Source organism: Agelaius tricolor, unplaced genomic scaffold (genome assembly GCF_023055355.1).
Source record: "Agelaius tricolor isolate 1412-34295 unplaced genomic scaffold, bAgeTri1.0.p SCAF_6, whole genome shotgun sequence".
In the NCBI taxonomy this organism is placed as follows: Eukaryota; Metazoa; Chordata; class Aves; order Passeriformes; family Icteridae; genus Agelaius; species Agelaius tricolor.
The window spans coordinates 35,134,546-35,156,407 of NW_027269266.1; the positions used below are offsets into that span (position 1 = coordinate 35,134,546).

The 21,862-nt window shown below is 36.4% G+C and overlaps 1 protein-coding gene across 1 annotated transcript in view; it reads left to right on the forward strand.

The window, feature by feature from the left end:
- KCNH8 (potassium voltage-gated channel subfamily H member 8) overlaps window positions 1-19,105 on the forward strand; it is a 177,177-nt gene extending 158,072 nt beyond the window's left edge. The window contains exons 13-16 of the mRNA XM_071429316.1: window positions 954-1,309; window positions 5,281-5,405; window positions 6,445-6,521; window positions 17,290-19,105. Of these exons, the coding sequence (XP_071285417.1) occupies window positions 954-1,309; window positions 5,281-5,405; window positions 6,445-6,521; window positions 17,290-18,000 (1,269 nt within the window). The 3' untranslated portion in view covers window positions 18,001-19,105. The remainder of the gene's footprint in view (window positions 1-953; window positions 1,310-5,280; window positions 5,406-6,444; window positions 6,522-17,289) is intronic.
- Window positions 19,106-21,862: the final 2,757 nt, after the last annotated feature.

The window sequence follows — 21,862 nt, forward strand, 5'->3', positions numbered from 1 at the left end:
AAATTAAAAACAACAACTCCCTTTGAAACCATGAAGTTGCATTTGGTTTGTTAATTTGACCTAGAACCTGAGTCTGCCTTAGGCCATTCACCTACTACCAATACAGAAAGTTGTACCATGGGAATAAATGGAACAATTTCTGAGTTAAGGTCTGATCTTGTCTATGTTGGCACGTGTCGGCACTCTTGATCAGCATACTTTGTTACTCCAAAAAAACTGGTGATCTCCTACACTGTGCTGTAATCAGTACATAAATTATAGAGCACAGGTCTATGTTGGCTCTAAATTTCCATGATTCCAACATCAAGCATCTAAATTGCATTTTTTTTCAAGACCAGACATATCTCCGCTTTCTGATTACTCAGATCTGAAGCTGAAACCATCACACTACTGGTGCATTAACAGGAGTTGGAGTGAACTGAAAAGTCTGTCTACCATCCCAGCAATTACTTCAGTTACAAAAATTTAGAAGGACACAGAGACCATTGGGCTTGAGCTAACTGATGTAAATGCCATTTATACATTATAAAGGTTCCATGTGAAAAAGTGGTATTATTTGAATAACCAGCCTCATATCTCTTCTATGGACCACCAAGATTCTGGTAGCATAACATTCAAGAAATAATGCCTCAGCTAAACAAAACTAATCTTCTCAAGTGTACATATGGCAAATGGCTTGTAAGAACTAGTTGTGTACTCTTTCTTGGTAAGAAAACATATTGCAGTGGGTTTGCTGACCGCGTCAGGAGTGACCTTTTTTAATTTGTATTTTTCTTATATCTGCACATACAGCCATAGCTGAAGGTATGGATAAGTTCCAAAAGAGCTCTCTCTAATGAGAAAAGAAAGCTGTGTTAGGTCTGGGTTTGTTCCAGAATGAACAGCAGAAAAAATGGGTTCCTGCAATATCAGGCTCTGAATTTTATACTACTACGTATTATTTGTTATTTTAGACAGAGCTCAAGGGAAATGGAAATATAAAGAAGCGACTCCCTTCAATTGTGGAAGATGAAGATGAGGAAGAGGAGGGAGAAGAAGAAAGCAGCACCCTTTCACCAATTGATACACGAAGCACAAATAGCTCTCAGCAGAAGAAGAGTGTAAGCAGCAAAAGCCACCTAGGGAGAAACTTGAAGCAGCTGGCCTCAGGAACTGTACCCTTCCATTCCCCCATCCGTGCTTGCAGTTCAAACCCCTCACGAGCCAAACATGAAACAGAGATCCATTACTACTCCAAAAGGAAGGACAAAAATCTTAAATTGTACCTGTCAGCACTGACTGCCAGCGGCCCACCAGATCTGAGCCCAAGGTATGAATGATAATTTTCCTATCTATCATGTGACTCCTATTAAAAATACTTTGATTTTGTCACCATAAGAGTTATTCTTTAATAGTTTATACTTCTGTTCATCCCACATTATTGTAGGAACCATTGCACACTATGCAGAATGTTATGGCTTTAGAAGTTTATTGCAAACTAAAGTATTTTTACCCACAAAAAGGGCAGTAAAAAAAGCGAGCAACTGCAAAAATGGCTATTTAAATAGTCTGGCCTTATGTGGTATCATTTTATCTATAATATTCATTTCCCCAATAACACTATGAAACATTCCGAGTCCATCAGAGGTAGAAAAATTTAGAAAGCAAGTGAATGAAATTATAGCATAGCCAAGAAAATATAAAAAATTACTGGAGTACAGAACTATAATGGAAAACAATTGCTAAGCAATTTTTGAAAATATCTAGAGGGTTTTTTCATTGGAGACAGGAAATCTGATAATGGAAGTTATACAGACATTAAATACAGAGTTTAGCAAATCTGTTTTCCTGTGTCTTTTAACACAAAGAAGCCTTGTATGACAGTTTATTGAGGTATTACTAGTGTAAAATTTAAAACATTTCCATTTTTTAATTTGTACGTTACTTACAAGTGATTTATGTAACCTGCTGCTAAATTGCTGCAGTGCAATCTTAGTTTTAATACCAGTTCTTTAGGGAAATGACAAGCATACATACAAGGAGATGCAGTAGTTCATCTTCCAGTTCAAGCTTTGTCTCCTATAAATTGAAGTGGTTTACATGTTCAAGCACTTCCTGTATTCATTAGAGGCAGAGTGGAAGTTTCAGGAACTTGCCATTGCAAATGTGAAATACCCACAGCTTGAAAAATATTTGTTTCACTCTGTCAAAGCACAAGTCCCTAGACATGCAATTATAAAAATGACATGGAAGATTACATAGAACCCTTTCCCCCTCATCATATATTTTAATAGTACAGACAAGTTTCAACTAGTACCCAGATACAAAGCAATTAATTTTTTCATAAAATCATAGAAATCACAGAATCATTTAGGTTGGAAATTACCTCCAAGATCGGGTCCAACCTTTGACAAAACACCGCTATGCCAACAAAACCATAGCACTATGTGATATTTTCTCATTTGTTTTTCTAGATCTCATAGGAATTTGGTTCAGTCAGCTATAAGTAAAGGTCACTATCATTCACAAAATAAGTGGTAATTCAGGGAGAAACTACTTTTTATATTTTCTGCTGAAATATAGTCTTGCTCATTATTGCTCTGAACTTATGCAGCCAGACGTTGGCACCTAAGGCTGCAAAAGGAAATATGAAAGTGTACATTTGAATATATTATTTCCTGTTTCCATTCATAATTTTATAATTGTAGGCTAATCCTGTTAATAGGCTGGAAAACTGGACCAAGATGTATGTTTTTCTGCCTTTTTTTTTTTCAGACAAAACACTTTCATGTTATGTCCTAGAAGGAGTTTATATTATTAGAATATTTAAACTGACAAGTTAATACCACTTTAAAAAATAGTCTTAAGTGTTTCCTTGTAAGCATTAAGGAGAAAATAAGACCCTAATTAAAATTGATAACACCTTATTTAAAATTGTCATTTACATTTGGTAAATGTTGGCCAAGGAAGGCAAGGGAAAGACAAGACTCTGATTGAAATATCCAGTCAGTGCTGCTCTGAGGTGTATAACCACAGTTTCTTAAGAAACTTCTGCTGTGGATATTTCCTAAGGAAACTAATTAGAATTCTTTACAGGTGCTTCAGGTTCTGTCTTTGTACCCCACAGTGAAAGCAATAAAGCCCAGAGACTGGGTCAAGTTTTTAAAGAGCTCTTGGTGCAAGGAACAGAAGCTAGATTTGCAGTTTCTAGAATAGAGCCCTGGTCTTCCCAATTGCTTTTTGGGTTCTGCCTATGAAGTGGAAAAGCACCAAAAGGAAGAAAATGTAAGTGATAATAAAGGCAGCCCTAGGAGGAGGTTTTATGTAATTGAATCTCCTTAGACCCGCACAGAGGAGTGCACTCTAGCCCTAAGCAACTGGATAGAAGAGGTCACATGTTAATCTTTTCTGACTTTTTTTTGGCTTCTAAGAGTGGAGTTTTCTGTCTTCAGGAGAGAATTCAGGGCTGTACAATAGCTGATTCAGAGAGGGGTGAGGCTTACCAATTACCTTTGTCCCCTCATGTTTTCAATGTACTAGGTTATGCAGTTCCCCAGGCCAGATCTTTGTATATGAATAAGCATATTGCACATTATATATTTTCCACATAGAAGCCTGGCACTCCTAACAAGGTATTTGTGCTAATATAATTTCCTTTTAGTCTGAATCTTAAAACACTATAAAGAATGTAGCATCTATAAATTCCAGGTCACATTTGAGTAAGCTTTCTACTGTGAGCTTTAAAGGCAGTTAAAATGTTAGCATTTTATATAATTAGAAACCTCTACAAAAGTGATACTGGTGTTTAAAATTTGCCTTTTGAAGCAGTGAGGCCAAATGACATTGAAGAGGTTTTATAGGAAATTTCAAACAAAGTAATCATTCTGGTTTTCAGCTGCAGATAGCAGTATAGGCCAGGGCTGCTCAAGCACCACATTTGAGTCTCCTCTTCTACCAGAGGTTGATTAAGATTAAAGTCAAGTCTAGTAACATCCAACTGGCATCATGAACAGAGACATGACATGGAGATCTAAACCCACAGGAAGAGCCAAAAAAGATAAGCACACATGGTATTCATACAGAGGTCTGAGTTACATGGGTCTTTCAAGCCAAATACATCACAGATATCTCTGTGTTGTTTGCTCTTTTTCTCCAGGCATTTCCAGTCAAGAAGCTTTCCTGAAAATATCTTTATTAGATGAAAAGTATAAAAAATATCTTTATTAGATGAAAAGTGTCCATCATCACAAATTTATCCCAAATGACTGAGAGGCTAAGAGTTTTCTATATCAGCCCTTCCAGATTAGTATTGCATCATCTGTCTGCTGTAAGACAGAATATGAAGCTTGTTTCTGGACAAAACAAAAAATTGATGCTTCATATCAGTCAACTGGCAATTGTATGATTCTCTTTTATTGACTTTAATATAGTTCTCTTTATAGCACAATTTATTTTAGCTGACAGAAGAAAATAGTCATAATTATATATATTTTTAATACTGTGTATTAATTCCTCCAATACCTGTTTTCTATTCTTTGAATGCAGAAATCGATTATTGTATAAAATACTGCTCCTTTTTTCTTTTCCTTTGCCTTTCTTGACACTACAAATTAGAGATAACTGCTATGCATGGGTAGAAATAACTGGCAAAAATACCTTTTCTAACAATCAGATCCAATACCATTATTAATGTAACTGGTACACTGGAGGCTGGTCTGAGCATCTTCCTATATGAAATTTGCAAACAAGATTTCCCTGCCTGAACTAGCTCATTTTAAAGAAATTTAGAATAACTATTTGCATGGAAATGATACTTTTGACTGAAGTTTACAGAGATGTTTTCATAAATATATTACATTCAGGCTTAGGCTCTGCCTAAGTAAATCTAATATAAGAGCCTGACTATGAGCAAGGAGATTTTAGCTTCACAAGAGCATAGTGAAGCCTCTTTAGGTTGTGCAGAAGAAAGAATTGCAACAGATTACTGTAGATATGAAAAGAAAAATATTGTCCATGTAGTTTTGGATTGGACCCAGAATATACTGTGAAAGTAAATTCATTAAAATTTTGAAACCTCAGTTAATTACACTTGGCCTCACATTCCTTCCATTATCAGTAATTTTCATTTTTAGTGACTCACAAGAAGTTATGCCAATATAATAGGTTCTGCTTTTCTCTAAACTTTATGTTGTGAAAAAATTACCATTGTTTAAAAATGTGCCCTTTAGGAGTAATTTTTACAACCATATTATGGACATGATGTTTATGAAACTGCTCCATTACACCAATTTTTCTCAACAGAATTGTTGATGGGATTGAGGATGGAAACCATAATGAAGAAAGTCAAACCTTTGACTTCAGCTCTGATCAGCTCAGGCTGGTCAGAAATCAGGATCAGGAATCCAGGTTATCTCCTACAACTGGAGGTGAGCATTGCCTGGGAAAATCACTTTTTAGGAAAAACAATTTTCATAACTGCTTTTTGTTCCCCTTTATTTCTTTCATCCTCACTAGTGGCATAAATTGATTAAACACATATTTGTACTCTCAGTACCATTTCAGTGCCACCATTGTAAAAAAATACAATTTGTTGTTTTTCTGCTAACAGACAGTCATGATAAAACAGTTTGTGGAAGGAACTGGTTTTTCATGCATTATGCTTTACCAGAATTGTACAATCTGCCTCATGTTCCCAAACTTTGGTCATGGAAGGTGCTAAACACAAGGACAAAATTGAACATAAAAACATTCTAATACCAAACTGAAAAAAATACAAGCCATAAATAAGAAGAAAACAAAACAAAAAAACACCAAAACAACCAAACAAAAAACTTACCCAATTAATTAAGAGCCATATGTAAACCTGGCTCTTAACATTTTTTTAAAAACTTAGAGAAGTGGAAGGGTATGGAAGTAAATAGATTTTTAAAAGAGTGAAAACCTTTACTTACAAGGAGTTTCAGGCCTGCACCCTGAAAAGGTTGGTGAAATAGCACCACAAAGCAATGCAACTTGTCAAGATGGGGGGGAAAAAGATTTGAAAAAAGAGACAGAGGGACTGTTTCCAACACTCTTTTAGAAATAAACAGCTCCCATATAGCTAAGTACCTTTATCATGGGGGCAACTAGGACATATCTTGTTTCTCTTAAAGTCAAGCAGGAAAATAATAATTGAAGTTTAGTCATATTTATGATTTTTAAAAAGTGTCGAGCTGAGTGTCACATGGATGGACCAGGGTTGTCATCTTCATTTTTTCAGGTCCAGAGTGAAGATAGCACTATGGACTTTATTAATTGCACTTCTCTCAAGCATTATAAAATGAACATTAAACATATGGTTTAATTTTCATTCTGGCCAACTGCAAAACAGGTTTAAATTTAAAGGATTGGTGTAGTGCAAGAACAGTATGATCATTTCTAAGTGATTATACTCTTGTCATTTACATGAATTTGAATTCTTTTCAGAGGCTGAAATTGGTGCTGCTGTGCTCGTTATCAAAGCAGAAGAGACCAAACAGCAGATCAGCAGGCTTAATAATGAGGTAACAAGATTTTGTGGGGGTTGAAGGATATTAAAAATGATTCAAGGAATGCTGGAGAAAACTCAGGAATATGATAAATGTGTTATAAACGAGTTTAGAAAACTGGATGGGGTTCCTACATGTAGGGCAGTTTAGGGCTTTTAACTTAGAATAATTTTCTACATGAAACCTACATAAAAGTTTGTGTCACATGCTAGGGCTAAAAACCAGAATGAGGTTACTGTATCTGGTTTTCTTAGGATTTAGTCTCTTCTGGGTATGCCCCTATTTGTCTCATTCCTCTCATTATTTCCCCAAGTTCTTTCTCCCATATTTTCTTGTCATGACGTGTGTTGTGCTTTTACAGAATTTCTTTGAAAGACATGCGCAAATCCATTCACATTCAAATTTACATAAAATGATTCAAGTCACTTTACCTGTGTTGTTCTTAGGATGAAAGAGAATTCCATCTCTTCCTGCTCAAGCAATACAACCTGAGGAATGCAGGGCCAATAGTGTTCAGTGACACTTTCTATTCCTCCCTTTTAATAACTTCAAGCCTGTAATCAACTATCAATCCAACCCTAAGGAGATGTTCTGTAGCTAAATTGTTTCATTTACACAGCCCTGGCAGTACTTTAGCTAACAATATTAAAGCATCAGACTAACTTCACAGTGGTACTGCAAGACTAAAATCTGTTCCCATACTACTATGTCTGTCAATGTGAAAAGATTAGAGACAGTTCCTTACACTTCCACATGAGGAAACATTTCCCACCACACAGTTTCACTTCTTCCCTGCGCTCTTTAGTTACTAGAAATGTCCAGGTTTTTTTTTTTCCTTCTTTATTGTGTACATTTTATCTAGCTATTATTTCCCACTTACAAAGTATTGAGCTTATAAACTTCCTTCATCCTGAGTCAGCTTAAGTTGATTAGATAACTTAAATATCCTGAGCTAAGACTGCATGCATGGTTAGTTAGTTACTATGGATGCATCATCTCATTTGTATGTCAAACAGTGGAGTTCAGAAAAAAGTCTCATTCCCCATTGACTATGGGTTTTAAAAAACTAAGGGTTTTTATAGGATTTGGTCAAAGAACTAAAAAAAAAAAACCTTTGAGGTGTTCATTGGCACCACCATCATGATAGAAAATTATATTTCCTATGTAATGCTTTTGAAACACACAAGTCATATTGATTCATCCCTTTTGAGGACAGTCATTTTTAAAATAGGAGGATGTATTATATGGCTATCCACAAGAGGCAGTTGGAAAATATATCACGGTGACAGATGTTCCAAGGCAAGCATTTTGTGGATTAAACAAACATTTCAACTGGAACAGTTCTGGGCTTCTCATTGCTTTTCTGGTGAAAAGTGATAAATAAATAAATCTTGGAGCAGGGCAATATGTTAATCAAAAAAAAAGAAAAAAAGCCTCCACACGTTGAAGGTTTTTTCTCTCCACATGCAATTTTAATTTTACCCTAATAATACTATCTGAACAAAATGTTATGCAACTTGTTCATTCACATTAACATAACACAGGCGACAGGACCAGGTTTAGATTTCATAGGTAATATTCTGGGCTCAAATCCCAGAGATGGATGGGTATCCTCCAAGTTCTCCCATGGATCAAAATTTACATTGGAAAAAACGCATGACTGAATGGCTGCTTAATTGCATATTCTACATGTACTCAAACATACCCAGCTGGAGTTTCTGAAGTGATAGTACAGAGTTGGTGCTTACCCAAAGGAGCTTCTGAGTAGCCTTGCTGATCCACAGTAGCTGCTGCTTGAAGTTTTTTGTTGTTGTATAAAGTATAGAATTCTTTTAGACCCAGTGCTTTCATCATTCCATCATTTGATGATGACCAGTAATGGGTTAGCACTGATACTGCAGCAGACTACTAGCAGTAGTTAAAATACCAGCAGAGTCAGAAACAAAGCTCTCTATTAAAGACATGCAGTCTCCTCCTGGTAAAGAAAATATGAGAAAACAGGTCAGAAGTAGCCAGCAGCAGTAAACACTGTCATTAATACATTTCCAGTGGAGATCAGAAATCAATGAATGAATGCAAAAATAACTGCTTTCATGAAAGGCAATTGTATTACAACAGTTCACTAGTTAGCTTAGAAACATTTCAGCTATTCATGGGGGGTAAAAGACGTGTGTCTATCCATTCAGACTTTCAATACAGTCTCTTGTTAGCAAAGCAAAGCAAAATGTTACCCCAGAGAAAATTCTACAAAATTAGCTATACCTATTTTAGAAATACAACTGAGCTCTTGGCAGTATTTTAGGTATATGGCATTCACTACATAATCCAAAGGCCATTTCGTTTACCTAAGAGAGTAACAGAAGTCAGTGCCTTGGTTTCACTTCTCAGATTTGTTAACTTTAGTAGTAATGGATGCACAGACCTCCTCTAAGGAGAGTAATCTCCAGAGTCAGCACAGTGGATGTGAGACAAACTTGAACACACCCCTAATTGCTGTTGTACAGCTCCATGGTTTGGCTGCTCAGCCAGTTAACCACCTTCTTCACTTCCTCACCTAACTTCACTGCTCATTGAGCATTCAAGCTGATACAGGAATTTCCTCCCATTTCAGTATTGCAAGGTAGAGTGGAACAGGAGGACTTTATCTCCTACCATGTTTGTCCCTTCCTCTTAGAATAAATAATTACTGAATAAGGCAAGCATGATATTCACTATAGTTCAGTAACTTCAGTATATAGCAGGTGAGAGCTAGGGGTTCAGGTTCTTGTTCTGGTAAAAAAGCAGTTTTCTAAGCAATAGTTTCAAGATTAGGTTACTGAATATTTACCAGCATTGTACATTTTCTGAGCTGGGGAAAGCTTGATTCAAAGACCTGCTACAAACTAAGCAGAGAAAGAATTCAGGAAGAGTCTTCTGCCTTACAAGACTGTGTCCTTCCTTTGCAGAGATCTCTACACATGACCTGGTCTTTCCAACGCATTTGTCTGCAAAAGCTGATCAAATAAGTGTATCTGAACATTTATCATATTTTCAGAAGCACCACTTACCTGATGCAATCATAGATAACTACTAAGGAGCCCACAAAGTAAAAATAGGAAACCACTAAGCAGATTTTCTGAGGTATACAGACAGACAAGACATTTAGATTAAAGCACTTGCCTATCACTGTCCCATTGCCTGTATCCTTTAAGGCTTTTAACTCTCTATCATTTAAAAGCCACTGCATGAAAAGGGCAGAGAAATACCTTGATTCAGTTTGAAAAACCAAACCTGAATTATTTAAAACAGATCAGTTAAAATAAGAAAAATACCCAATATTTAGCCATATTTCCCCCCCTAATTACAAGTACATATTCTCCATTCAAAAACACAGGTACATGATTCTGAGCTCAGATAAAAAGGCCATCTCATACAGTGCATGAAGACAAACTCAAGTTGCTTTGTCGTGTCTCCTGGTTTCCTCATATGCAACCCAGCTTCAGTGCAGCCTCTCTCAGCTTCAGAAATCTGGGGACTGATTCCATGTCTTAATGTCTTACCACATTAGTAGATCCCACAATTACAGTACTAAAACAGTATAATGAACATAGTACTCACATTTCCCCCATTCAACTGAAAAACAAACAAACATGAGGAAATATGAATAGGGTCAGGTTTTGAGCTAGATAATTGCCTTCTATTTAGCTCCACATTGGAGCACTTAGTGGAAATTCAGCTATTTTTAATTTTAGGTTTTTTAAAAGCAAGTACTTAAAATAAGCATCTGGCATGTATGCAGAACAGAGAAAAAATAATCACGGGGCTATTTAACTTTCAACTAATGAAAGGAACAATCCTAAACAAATATGTTTATTTTCCAAATCATAAATTTTATGCATATATTATTTTAAAATGTATTTCAATTCCAGCTGACAAAAATCAATCCTATTCTCCTCTCAGTACAGAAAAAAAATGCATTTTTAATATTAAAAATATATGCAAATGATAATCAAGGCCACTAAAGAAAATTTGGTGAAGCCAGTCAGGCTTCTAGTTTTACATAGGGGATATATTGTTAAAGTTCAATTTGCGACTTGAGAGCTCATATAACGAACTCGCTTGACTTAGAGTAATTAAATACACGCTCTTCTTAACAAGTTCATAACTCTACCAGCACACAAGAGAAATTACTTTGCAGCAAGGCTATCCCAGTGATTTGGTTTGTAAAACATCCTTCAATCAAGAAAAATGTGGCAAAAAGTGAACTAATGACATTTATAGATGATAAAAACTATTAAATGTAATCTACCCATTTTGGATTTTAGCCATGTAAATTTCACATTAAAGCAAAACATAAAACCAAATATCATTTGTATGAAGAAATAAAAGCTTTCTAAACATTACATGCAGACTAAATTCACTTTGCCTACTGAGATTTTTAAAAATACATCTCTTTTAGCACTGGCATTCATGTTTCCAAAGAAGCTTGTTGTTTTGTCTCTCTACTCTCATACTTTGATAGCTGTAGAGAAGCCTTTCCAGCTAACCTTTTTCTTCTTTTAATGTTAGTTTAATAGGCATTGGCTGATGAAGGTAACAAAAATAGTTGATGCTCTGAAGCTTAGACTTTTATATTTTTTTAACCAGAACACACTGCACATACATGGTATAAGTCCCATATGCTGTGGTGTGCCCCTGGCACTTTTCCTTGGTGGAAAGGCACCTGAGACAAAGGAATTAACCAAGAGGCAGCCATGCAGTATACAAATCAACTGGACACCAAAAGCTGACTTCAAATTTGAATAAAAAATATTATTACCATGACAGATGATGACATTTGTCCAGTTAATATCTAACAGGCATTTCAAAATGTTTCAGTACTCATACCATTTATTTTCCCAACATCTAAATGTGAATGCCTGTAGGTATGCAAGTTCATAAGTTCACAGCTTTTTCTTTTTTGCCTAGAAGAGCATAAGAAAAAGTTGATTGGTGTTCTCCTTCTAAAGTCAATTTATTCTGGAAACATGCTATTCCAGCAGATCTCAGCAAACCAAATTTCTTTTGACTTTTTTTGTCCATTAAATTTGCTAAAAGCTTTTCACTTGCATAATTTTCTTTTGAATTGTCTTTGGTTTCATCTTGGAAGTCACTGACAAAGTACACAATGTCAAGCAGCCTTAGTAATTCCTTGTGGAAAAAAAACCCTTGTAGAGTTCAATTAAAGAAGATATGCTGTTTATGGATCCTGGGAGTATGATTAATGCCCACAAAGTGTCATTTAGCAGACCTCCATAGACTATTTTCTATAATACTCTGCATAGGCAGAACATCATAATTATGCCTCTGACATTTTCTTTTCAGATGTAATGTTTAAGATTTATCTTTCTTGAATTTCATATTACTGATATTTAAAAGTGAACATGAATTCCATTTAGGCATTTAAAATAAACATTAAATAAAAACAGATCTGGATAGGATGCTGAAAAGAATACCTTAAAATGTCCATGGATGACAGCTAGCTATTGGTCATAAATCATTCCAATCATGTAAGAATCCAGCTTATGGTGATTATGTCCCCTTCATATTTTCTTGTAGTTCTAGAAGAATGTCAGATGGACAGTAACATCTTAGAAGTCTTCTGACAAGATAAATATTACATCTAAAGTTTCTTCTTATATTTTAAAACAGCTCTTCAGTTAAAGAAGAGAATTATAGTTTTGCTATGGTTTATTCTTAAGAACCATAATGTTGCCTGTCCTCTTTTAACTATTCATTTAGATGCTTACAGAAATTGTATGCTTAATATTTTTGCCCAATATCTTATATATTACCTCAGGTTTCCTTTCATCAGTACATATTGCCAGCTTCTCCTCTCCCAGCCACCTGGGATTTCCACAATCCTCCATTTTTTCTCAATCAATAGCTAGTCAGTCAGTTTGTCTCTGGTACTTTTTAATTCCTTGAAGCAGTAATTTCCAAACATGATTTTCTTATTGCCGCCATTATGCTGACACCATCCTGATTCTTTGCCAATCTGAAGGCAGGAGTCCACATTCAACAATCATAGAATCATGAAATGGTTTGGGTTGGAAGGGTCCATAAAGATCATCCAGTTTCCATCCCTCTATCAGGGGCAGGGACACGTTCCACTAGACCAGGTTGCTCAGAGACTCATCCAGCCTAGCCTTGAACACTTTGAGGGATGGGGCACCCACGGCCTCCCTGTGCAATCTGTTTCAGTGCCTCACCATGATCACTGTAAAGAATTTCTTCCTAATATTTAAACTAAATCTACTGCCTTTCAGTTTGAAGCCATTACCCCTTGTCCTGTCACTGCATCCTCTTGTACATGATCCCTCTCCTTCTTTCTTGTAGCCTCCCTTTAGGTACTAGAAGGTTATTTCAAAGCCTTCTCTTTTCCAGGCTGAAAAATCCAAATTCTCTTAGCCTTTCCTTGTAGGACAGGTGCTCTATACTTCTAACCAAGTTTCCTCTCATACTGCTCTGCCTCCCCTCCCCTTCCCACCAGATTCACTCCCAGTGAATTATTATTAAAATAATTCACTCCCACAAATTATTATTTAAACTGCAGTTTGGGAACCCCTTTTCTAGATTGAATTTCATGGGACCTCTGTTAACTTGAATATATTTAAATACTCTAGTCCTTTATACTTCTCTCTTTTATCCTTGTGTGTTTAATAGCAATAATCTTGGTGTCCTAATTTACCCAGACAAACTGGTCACTGGAACTACCAAAGAGCTGGCTAGAGGGTCAGCAGACAACCAAATTTCCTACTCTTACATGGTAAAGCCAATTGCACAACCTTCCAGATTCCTGGATTTATGTCACTGAAACTGAGTCATCATATCATTGCACAAATCCTATAGATTTAATCTGAATTCAGATTAACTGCACTGGATTTTTTTTTCTGCAAGTAGCTTTGTTTCTAAAGCCATTAAATCAGAAACATCTGTCACCACAATACCAATGGCCACAGAGCTGCTGATAGATGATCAATGAAGAGGCTGTCCCAGCTCAATTCTTGTTTCATTCATTCATTCATTCAGAATACCAGCAGTTTGTTAATCTGAGCTTCAAAGACAACTCTTTCTAGCTGAAAATCTCCCTGACTTAATGAAAAACCAAGCAAGGGAATAGAGAAGCTGCCATATGAAGCCCAAGCCAGGCAGCTCCTCCACTCTGCCAAAATACAGCTTCCATTTCTCAAGAAGCCAATATTCATCTTCACTTTTTTGGGTGTTTGGAAAGAGTCAAAGCAGGAAGATATCTGGATCTGAAGTTTGAATTTCAAAAGGGAGTAAACACAGGGAGAGAAAAATATGTACAAATAGGAATCTAATCAGCATCTAATCAGAAAAGAAGTCTTATTTTATCCATTATTTAAATTTTAGGGTTCAGTATTAAAGTCACCCTAGGACATTCAGAATTATCCAGGAACAGTGATGAGAGCTAGGCATTCCAGTTTAAAATTTGTCTTTAAAACATAGATATTGGAATATATAATGGGAAGAAAAATAAATCTGTTTAGCCATTTAAACGATCAACAAGCATTACACCATTCCTACCTAACGACATGGAACAAAATACTCAAACTGCTGAACAGTTTAATACTGGTAGTAAAGAAAAATACTCTTTCTTCTGAAACTGCCAAAGTAATTTTAAAATACAAAATACATCTACTGAAATTTTTATTTTAACCTCTATTTTGAATATATTCTTTCCTGATAACATAGTCTACTAAAAAGGCACCAGCACATTGCTTTCAACCAGTTTGAGAAGCACCTCTTGCTACTTGAAGCTAAATCTGTATAAAACCCCGTTTCTACATCCGGAAACATTGCAGTATCTTTTTCAAGTCCTAGGAAGTGTTAAGGCAGGATTTCGAGTATATTTGGGATCTCAGAGATAATTTTAAAGCTGTCTGCCTAGCACAGCAGGAACCATTTGTACCAATAGCTGTTTTGCCTAGCAATAATCAGTGATCTCCTAAAAAGAGTGCAGTCTTACTGGCATGCCAGGAATTAACCCTTTTTCCTCAGGAAGAAACCATACTGCTTTCAATTTCTCTTTCATAGACTTAAAATTCCTTTGGCTTTTAATCCCTGTTCTTTTGCACTTTCTCAAACATTGTGAAATTTTTAATAGTACTGATAACATCTTTTCCCCCCTGTTACACCTTTTAATTTGCATCTGCTCAGGGATCTCTTTAGGGTATAAAAATAATAGCATAAACAGGGTAATGTTGGTAGGAACACTAATAGTATGCTATGCATGTATAGGACTACAATAATATAGAGACATAGGATAATTAATAGCAATATAGATACTGGAGGTTTAATCTTTTCATCCTGTCATTGTAAAATCCTGAAAGCTACATATTTTTTTGTGTATGTGACATCCAGAATAGGTCCAAACAGATCTTACTAACTGATAGTGGTGAATTAAGTTTGGCATAACTATTCTGACTATCATCCTACTGGAAATTATTAAAGCCTACTTTATAGGGGTTTATCAGTTAAATTCCTATATTGGTGCAAGAGCAAGTTTGTGAGAAGGAAACACTCTATGAGCTAGCTGATATACCAAAAGCAGAGTATCTGGGTACTAGAGCAAGTGGTAAAGAACAGAAATTCAAGGTTGCCACAAGTGCTGATGCTGGGATTTATTTTTGCTGTATTTTCTTAATAATTTGACAAAAAAAACATGCTAAATGATGATTCAACTTCTAAAAAGCTCATAAGTGATGAGAAATGGAAAACAAAAATGAGACTCAAACCAAACAAGACATTTTAAAATTGCGGATATTTTCACACAGCATTCATAGTTAGGTAAGGTACATATTCATAAGGTAGTGTCAACATTTTTATTTGCACACTTGCAGAAAGCCCTGAAAAATGACGCAAGTTTGGAGATTATGCACAGAAAATCATTGCTGTATCCATGAGGTGCAGGGGCCAGTGATGATCCTAAAAAGAACTGATGACCAGTGAATCTAGATAGACAACCAAACCCATGGCTATCTTCCCCCATCCTTCCCAAAAAAAGCTTTTGGAGGTTTTGCAATACCATCTCCTAGGGTCCAACAGAACATAGGAGTTCTTGTGAGGTTGATTTGTCCAGAAATCTCACCGTGTTTTCTCACAGTCTGATGGTACCAATAACCCTCACTGGCTCCTCTGACCCCATGGGAAGCCTGTTCACAGAGCATTTTGGCAGCATATTTTAATTTCTCACATTAACTGAAGTTACCAGGCATTCAAAGCTTAATCTCTGCTGACAGAAGAGGATCTCATGGTATTTTCTATCTACCATGACTCAATTAGACAAGGCAGAAAGAAAGAGAAGTGCAAAGACAGAGATCCTGTCACCTGCCACTCAAGAGTCTTCTCCCATTAAGGATTTTATCTCCAGAGGCAGTGTGATCATTACAAAATTATTAAACAATAATTTGGGTTTGACCTCTAAGCTCAGAGAAAAATAAATAGATTTATAGGAGCTGTATTGTAACTTCCTACTTTCTTCTCCAAATTTCTTTATAATAATTGTGCCTGTAATAACAGAATCGAACTCAGCCTAAAATGTATTTCCAGCAGATTTCTTCAGAACTATCCTGACAGAACAATGAAAATTAGTTTGTGAAGGTCATCTAATCAGTGGTGTCTCTAATTGATGTTAAAGAAAAGCTCCCTGAATTAGCTATTTTCTTTTTGACATGTAGCTTGAAGATTAATGTGCAGTCATGTCTTCTTTCAACAGAGTAGCATCAGTATGAGAAACTCTATATTCATTATAATGATGGTGCTTTGACCTAAAATAGATTGATAACCATCATGGACACAAATTTACTTTCTACCCTTTGAAATTATGAATGGGTTACTTTTATGTTTGAACTAGACTTTTCTTTGCCAAAACATCCTTATAAAAGCATAAAAAAAAGTGCCCATTAATGTTCAAATGCCAGTCAACTTTAAAACACAGATTCAGAACTTGCCAATCTGATCCTCACCCAAAACAGCAATGTTGAGGAAAGACTTCATGTATTTTATGGAACCAAATGAATGCTATCAGCAGTTTCAGCATTTAAGAGAAAAAGTCTAATTAAAAATCTGATTCTTCCTTTTGCACATGCACCAGATAAATCTATGCAATGGATTAATGTCTGTTATATGTAGTACCTTTCAAGCATACTCAAAAGTGCATGGAAACAAACTGTTCCACAGTCTTATATTTTTTAAATGATTATAGGTAGCAAGTGAGTTTTAGAGTTTTCAGGTTCCTCCCCCTTTTTTTTTTTTTTGTAGTAGTCCACAAGATTTTCATTTAACTACTATTTGCATCCAGCAACTTAGAGTATGGATTTCTTTTATTTTGCTGTAAAGACAGCAGAATACTTCATATGCATTTCTAAAAAAGATTTCTTAAGACCTCATTTTTATGTAATTCATCAGCATGAAATTGTTTAATAAGAAACTTTTGTGGTTTAAAAGATTTAAGAATTGATCAAGAAAATATTGATGTCATACTGCATCTGGAAATCGTCTCAGTTCTGACCTTATGACCGTTTTTTATATACAGAAAATAATTTGAAATCAGGTAAATTAAAGATCTGGAAGGAATATTTCCCACATATACACTAGCAAAATGCATTTCTTTAGTGTAGAAACACTGTGCCAAAGATGAAAGTTGCTATTGCTAGAAAGAAAAGAGGGATGGATGTATGTACATATTTTAAGCATGGTGCATGAATAAATACTGTGGTATTTTGCCCTTTCACAACAGATGACATCTTTAAGTCAAGAAGTCTCACAATTACGTAAGGATATGAAGAATGTGATGCACCTTCTGGAAAACCTACTCACGTCCCAGAAGCCTCCAGGATTCTGTGCTGTGCACAGCCTATCTCGAAGTCCCACACTGGACAGTCTGCAGCCTCGAGTGGCTTGGACTACACATCAGCCTTGCTCTCACATGCAAGCTGGCAACTTCACTTGCACCAAAGCACAACTTTGTCGTGGAAACACACTATGTGACATTTGGAATACAGATCTGTCTTCTGTAGGCAGCAGTCCCCAAAGGACTGAACCCAACCTGCAAAATTCTATGGATGGTGAACTTTATTATACAACAGGCCTTCAAAATTCCCCTTCCCAGTATCAGGTAATTCAGAAAGACAATCTGCAATTTTTAAGATGCACCTCTCCCCATTCAGACACTACCCTGACTCCTCTTCAGTCTATTTCAGCAACCCTTTCTCCTTCAGTATGCTCTTCATCAGAGACGTCACTGCACCTAGTGCTGCCCAGCAGATCAGAGGAAGGGAGCTTTAGCCAAGGAGCAATCAGCTCACTAAGCCTTGAGAACCTGCCAGGATCATGGGACCTGGAAGGAACAGCCGGAGTAACTTCTGCACAGACCCCAGATTTCCCAATAGACATTGTGACAAGCACAAGGGATGTTAAAGATAAAGACTGCCAAGCCATAGATGTATGAGAAACAGTGAAGTGGTACTCAGAGCATGTTCCACAGCTGCCAGTTTTAACTTTAGAGAGTACTGCATGACTGCTTTATTTGATCCCCGTTTTGGCTATCATGGAGACTTACAAACATGAAAATTCAGACTTATAGAAAGTAAGAAAAGGTAATGGTTCATACTATAGGAAAAACAAAAATTTCTAGATTCTAGAAGCATGTTGAAAAAACATTTTCAATACAGATATAACCTGTCTGTTTGACAGACTTTTGTGATAGTCCAAAGACCCTGAGGGTCAGAGCAGCTGGAAGTCTAGCACAAAGAACTGTGGGTGGCTTTTGTTCATCGAAGCAAAGGTTTTCCCTGAGTGTCTGACTGTTGTTCCCAAACAATATCTATGGCACTGTTTGCTTCAGGTGATCGTGGGTCCTGCTGGTCTTTTTGTCAGTTCTGTGAAGGCAAAGGACATTCGCTGCATGTCATCTAGACAATCAACCAAATAGAGCTGCTAGAGAGTGCTTAGATGTTGCACGTTATTTGTCATGTAAATGAAACCTCCTAATTTATCTAAAAATACTATTTTTATATACTTGGTATGAAACATGTACCTAAAAATTATTTAAAATATTTATAAAGAGAATAAGAGTTTGGTTTCATTTTGGTAAAAGCTTGCAGTTTTAACAAGAAATGCACTACCATCGTGTATTAGATCAAATACTATTTATTGTTAAGATATCATGTAGTTTACAAATGGCTTCCCTTTTATGTGCATGCAATTTGCAATGAATGTACTCATTCTGGTGGAATACAAATAAATTAAGGTATTATTTTATTTAAAAAAATAAAAGAGCTGGAATGTAGTATCGTATAATAAGGTATCACTACTTAAAAAGTGAGTTGTTATATTGCTAACATTAGGTACTCTTGGTTTGTGTTTTAGTATTGCATTGTCATTTGTAAGACCAAGTCAACATTTAAATACATTCCTGTTTAGGGGCTTTATATCTGGTTAAGAACATGAAAAGGGATGAAAACCAATGAGCAAACTGAGGAATACTGAAGGAGAAAATTACAATTTTAATAAGTCTGAATCAAAGAATTAAGATTAAAGTAGTTATTTATTAATTGGTCTTTTTGTCTCATCTCTGATAACTAGCTTTGATTTTTAGTCAGAATTTTTTTAAAGGAAATACTATAGGTTTGGTGAATTATTTAATCCCGAATCTGACTTAATGCACTCCCAACTTTTTTTTTCTGGTATTTAATGTACTAGAAACATATTGCTACAGTGCAACCAAGGCTACAGATTTGCATTGGAATTTTGATTTTTATATATAAAGATGTGCAGTGAGCATCAAATTTACATATCCTTTAACAAGCTTTCTAAAAAAAACCACACAAGCCAAAATAAATGTCCTAAAATGGATAAGTAAACTAAGTTATATTTAATAATTCATGCAAACCGGTGGTTATCAAATTAAAATTTTTACAGAGCACAGATTTAGGTTTAACTTCCTTAAGAGGTTGTTTTAGTGGGATTTTAATAGAAACTTCAAAGACGGAATATATTTTAACATTTGGCTCTGTGTGTGAATACAAACCCCGGCTGACACTCTGTGCCCAGCCTACATCCTTCCACAGCCATTTTCCTACTGGTACAAATTAGGGATGAAGTGTCATCTCCCATTTTGGGCTACCTGAATTTTGCCAGTGTGTCTACACCTCAATGTGAGTGTTTGTATACAGGGTTTCTTACTTTCCCTTTATTCCAGTTTTTACTTAGTTTAAGGTTAAATAGAGAAGTACAGATTAAATAAAGAATATCCCAGAAATTTTAAAAAAATAATAAAATAATAATAGTAGCAAATACAGTAGCAAGTACAGTTCTATGATATTTCTGCAAACAGTCCTGGTTCACCTTCAGCCATCCACTGTCACCCACCCCACTTCAGCACTGGGCAGGAGGCTGGGGGAGGCTGCCTGCTCCCCACACCCAGGGCAGTAGCCTCACCACACCTCAGCACCCTACAGCCACAGTCCTCTCCTGTCCTCACCACAAGGTGCAGTTCCTTGGGATGCACTGATACATGCTGCTCAGCTGTCCACAAATCCTGATTCCTCAGGCTACTGTATTCCAATTACTGACTGAGAATGCACAAACACACAAACATGCCTAGTTCCCAATATCATTTAACAATTTCCATTGCCCATATAAATTGGGAGAAGCATTTGCTTACTCATTTCATGACATATAAACCAGTATGTATATGCATTAAGATTTTGGCATTGGGTTTTTTTAATTTTCCAGTATAAACACTGGTGTCATGAGATTGGAACCTGTTTTGTCCTGGAGTTTTTGTGTCAGTTTTGTATGAAAGTTTAAAAAGGTCAGTGGAAACACAAAAAATCCTCTTTGTATACACAGCCTTAGCTTTAGTGTTGTACATTTTATTCTCAAATAAAATAAAAAAAGGCATGTACAGTAATTATGTAGAAATAGCACTAGGATATCTGTGCTAAGTTGTTCTTTGTTTCTGCAACTGTCAAGCACATCCCAAACAAAGCTGGCAAACACTGTACTGACCATAGTTTCAAGGAACACACAAGAATTGCAGAAATTCTGCAAGATGGGCATCACACCAGTGAGCCCACTGCCTTCCAAGGAAAAGCTGAAGGAACTTCAGACAAGGCAAAAACACCACCTTCGTTCCAAGTGTTGTGGTTTAACCCCAGCCAGCACCCAGCCCCATGCCACCACTCACTCTTTTCCTTCCTGTCAGAATAAGCAACAAAATTGGAAAAGTAAAAGCCAGAAAATTCATGGGTTGAGCTAAAGACAGTTTAACAGGGAAAGAAAAAGCTGTGCGTGCGAAAAAAGCAAAGCAAGGAATGAATTCACTGCTTCCCGTGGGCAGCAGGTGTTCATCCATCTCCAGGAGAGCAGGACTCAGTCGTGCGTAACTGTGACTTGGGGAGACAAATGCCATCACTCCAAATGTCCCTCCCTGCCCTCCTCTCCTCCAGCTTTATTATGCTCAGCATGGCACCATATGGTATGGAATGTCCCTTGGGTAAGCTGGGGTCAGCTGTCCTGGCTGTGTCCCCTCCACCTTCCTGAGCACCCCTCGCTGGTGGGTGAGGAGAGGAATAGAAAAGGCCTTGGCTCTCTGTAAGCCTTGCTCAGCAGTACCAAAACCCTTTCATCACCCTGTTTCAGCATAAATTCAATCCACAGCCCCACACCAGCTGCTGTGAAGAGCTGGTATGAAGAGCTGTGCGAAGGAAATTAAAAATCCCAGCCAAGACCAGCACACCTGGACAAAATCAAGGAAAGAAAGAGGAAGGTCTTGAAGGGTTTTACTATTTTAAACTCCCTGACACCATCATAGTATGAAAGTCCCAGGAAAAGCATTCCTCAAGCAGCTTTTGCAGAAAGTATCTGCAACCAGTGCAAAAAATTTCACTTTTGAAGGTGAAATGAAAATTCACAGGGACAAATGTGAAAGCTTATACTTTTGAAATGGAACAATATCCAAGCAAGATTACCATGGATGTAGTAATTCTAAACACCAAGTGGCCATTGAGGATATATGGGATTAAAGCAATAAGCATTGTCATATTTACATGCTACCTTCAAAAGACTTTCAGTATGAAAATCAATACAAGCATCCCATACCCTAACATCCAACCATCCCATTCAGACAATTGAATTTATTCCTTTTTACCCTAAGCTTTACAAAAATAAAAAAATAAAATCGTTTTTTGCTATGGATTGTTCTTCTCATCTAATTCTGCACCAGTTTACTTCCTAAGTTTTTACATTTCCTTCCTTTCTTGCATTTACCATCACCGTTCATTTCTTCTTTTGTAAAGTAACTGTAT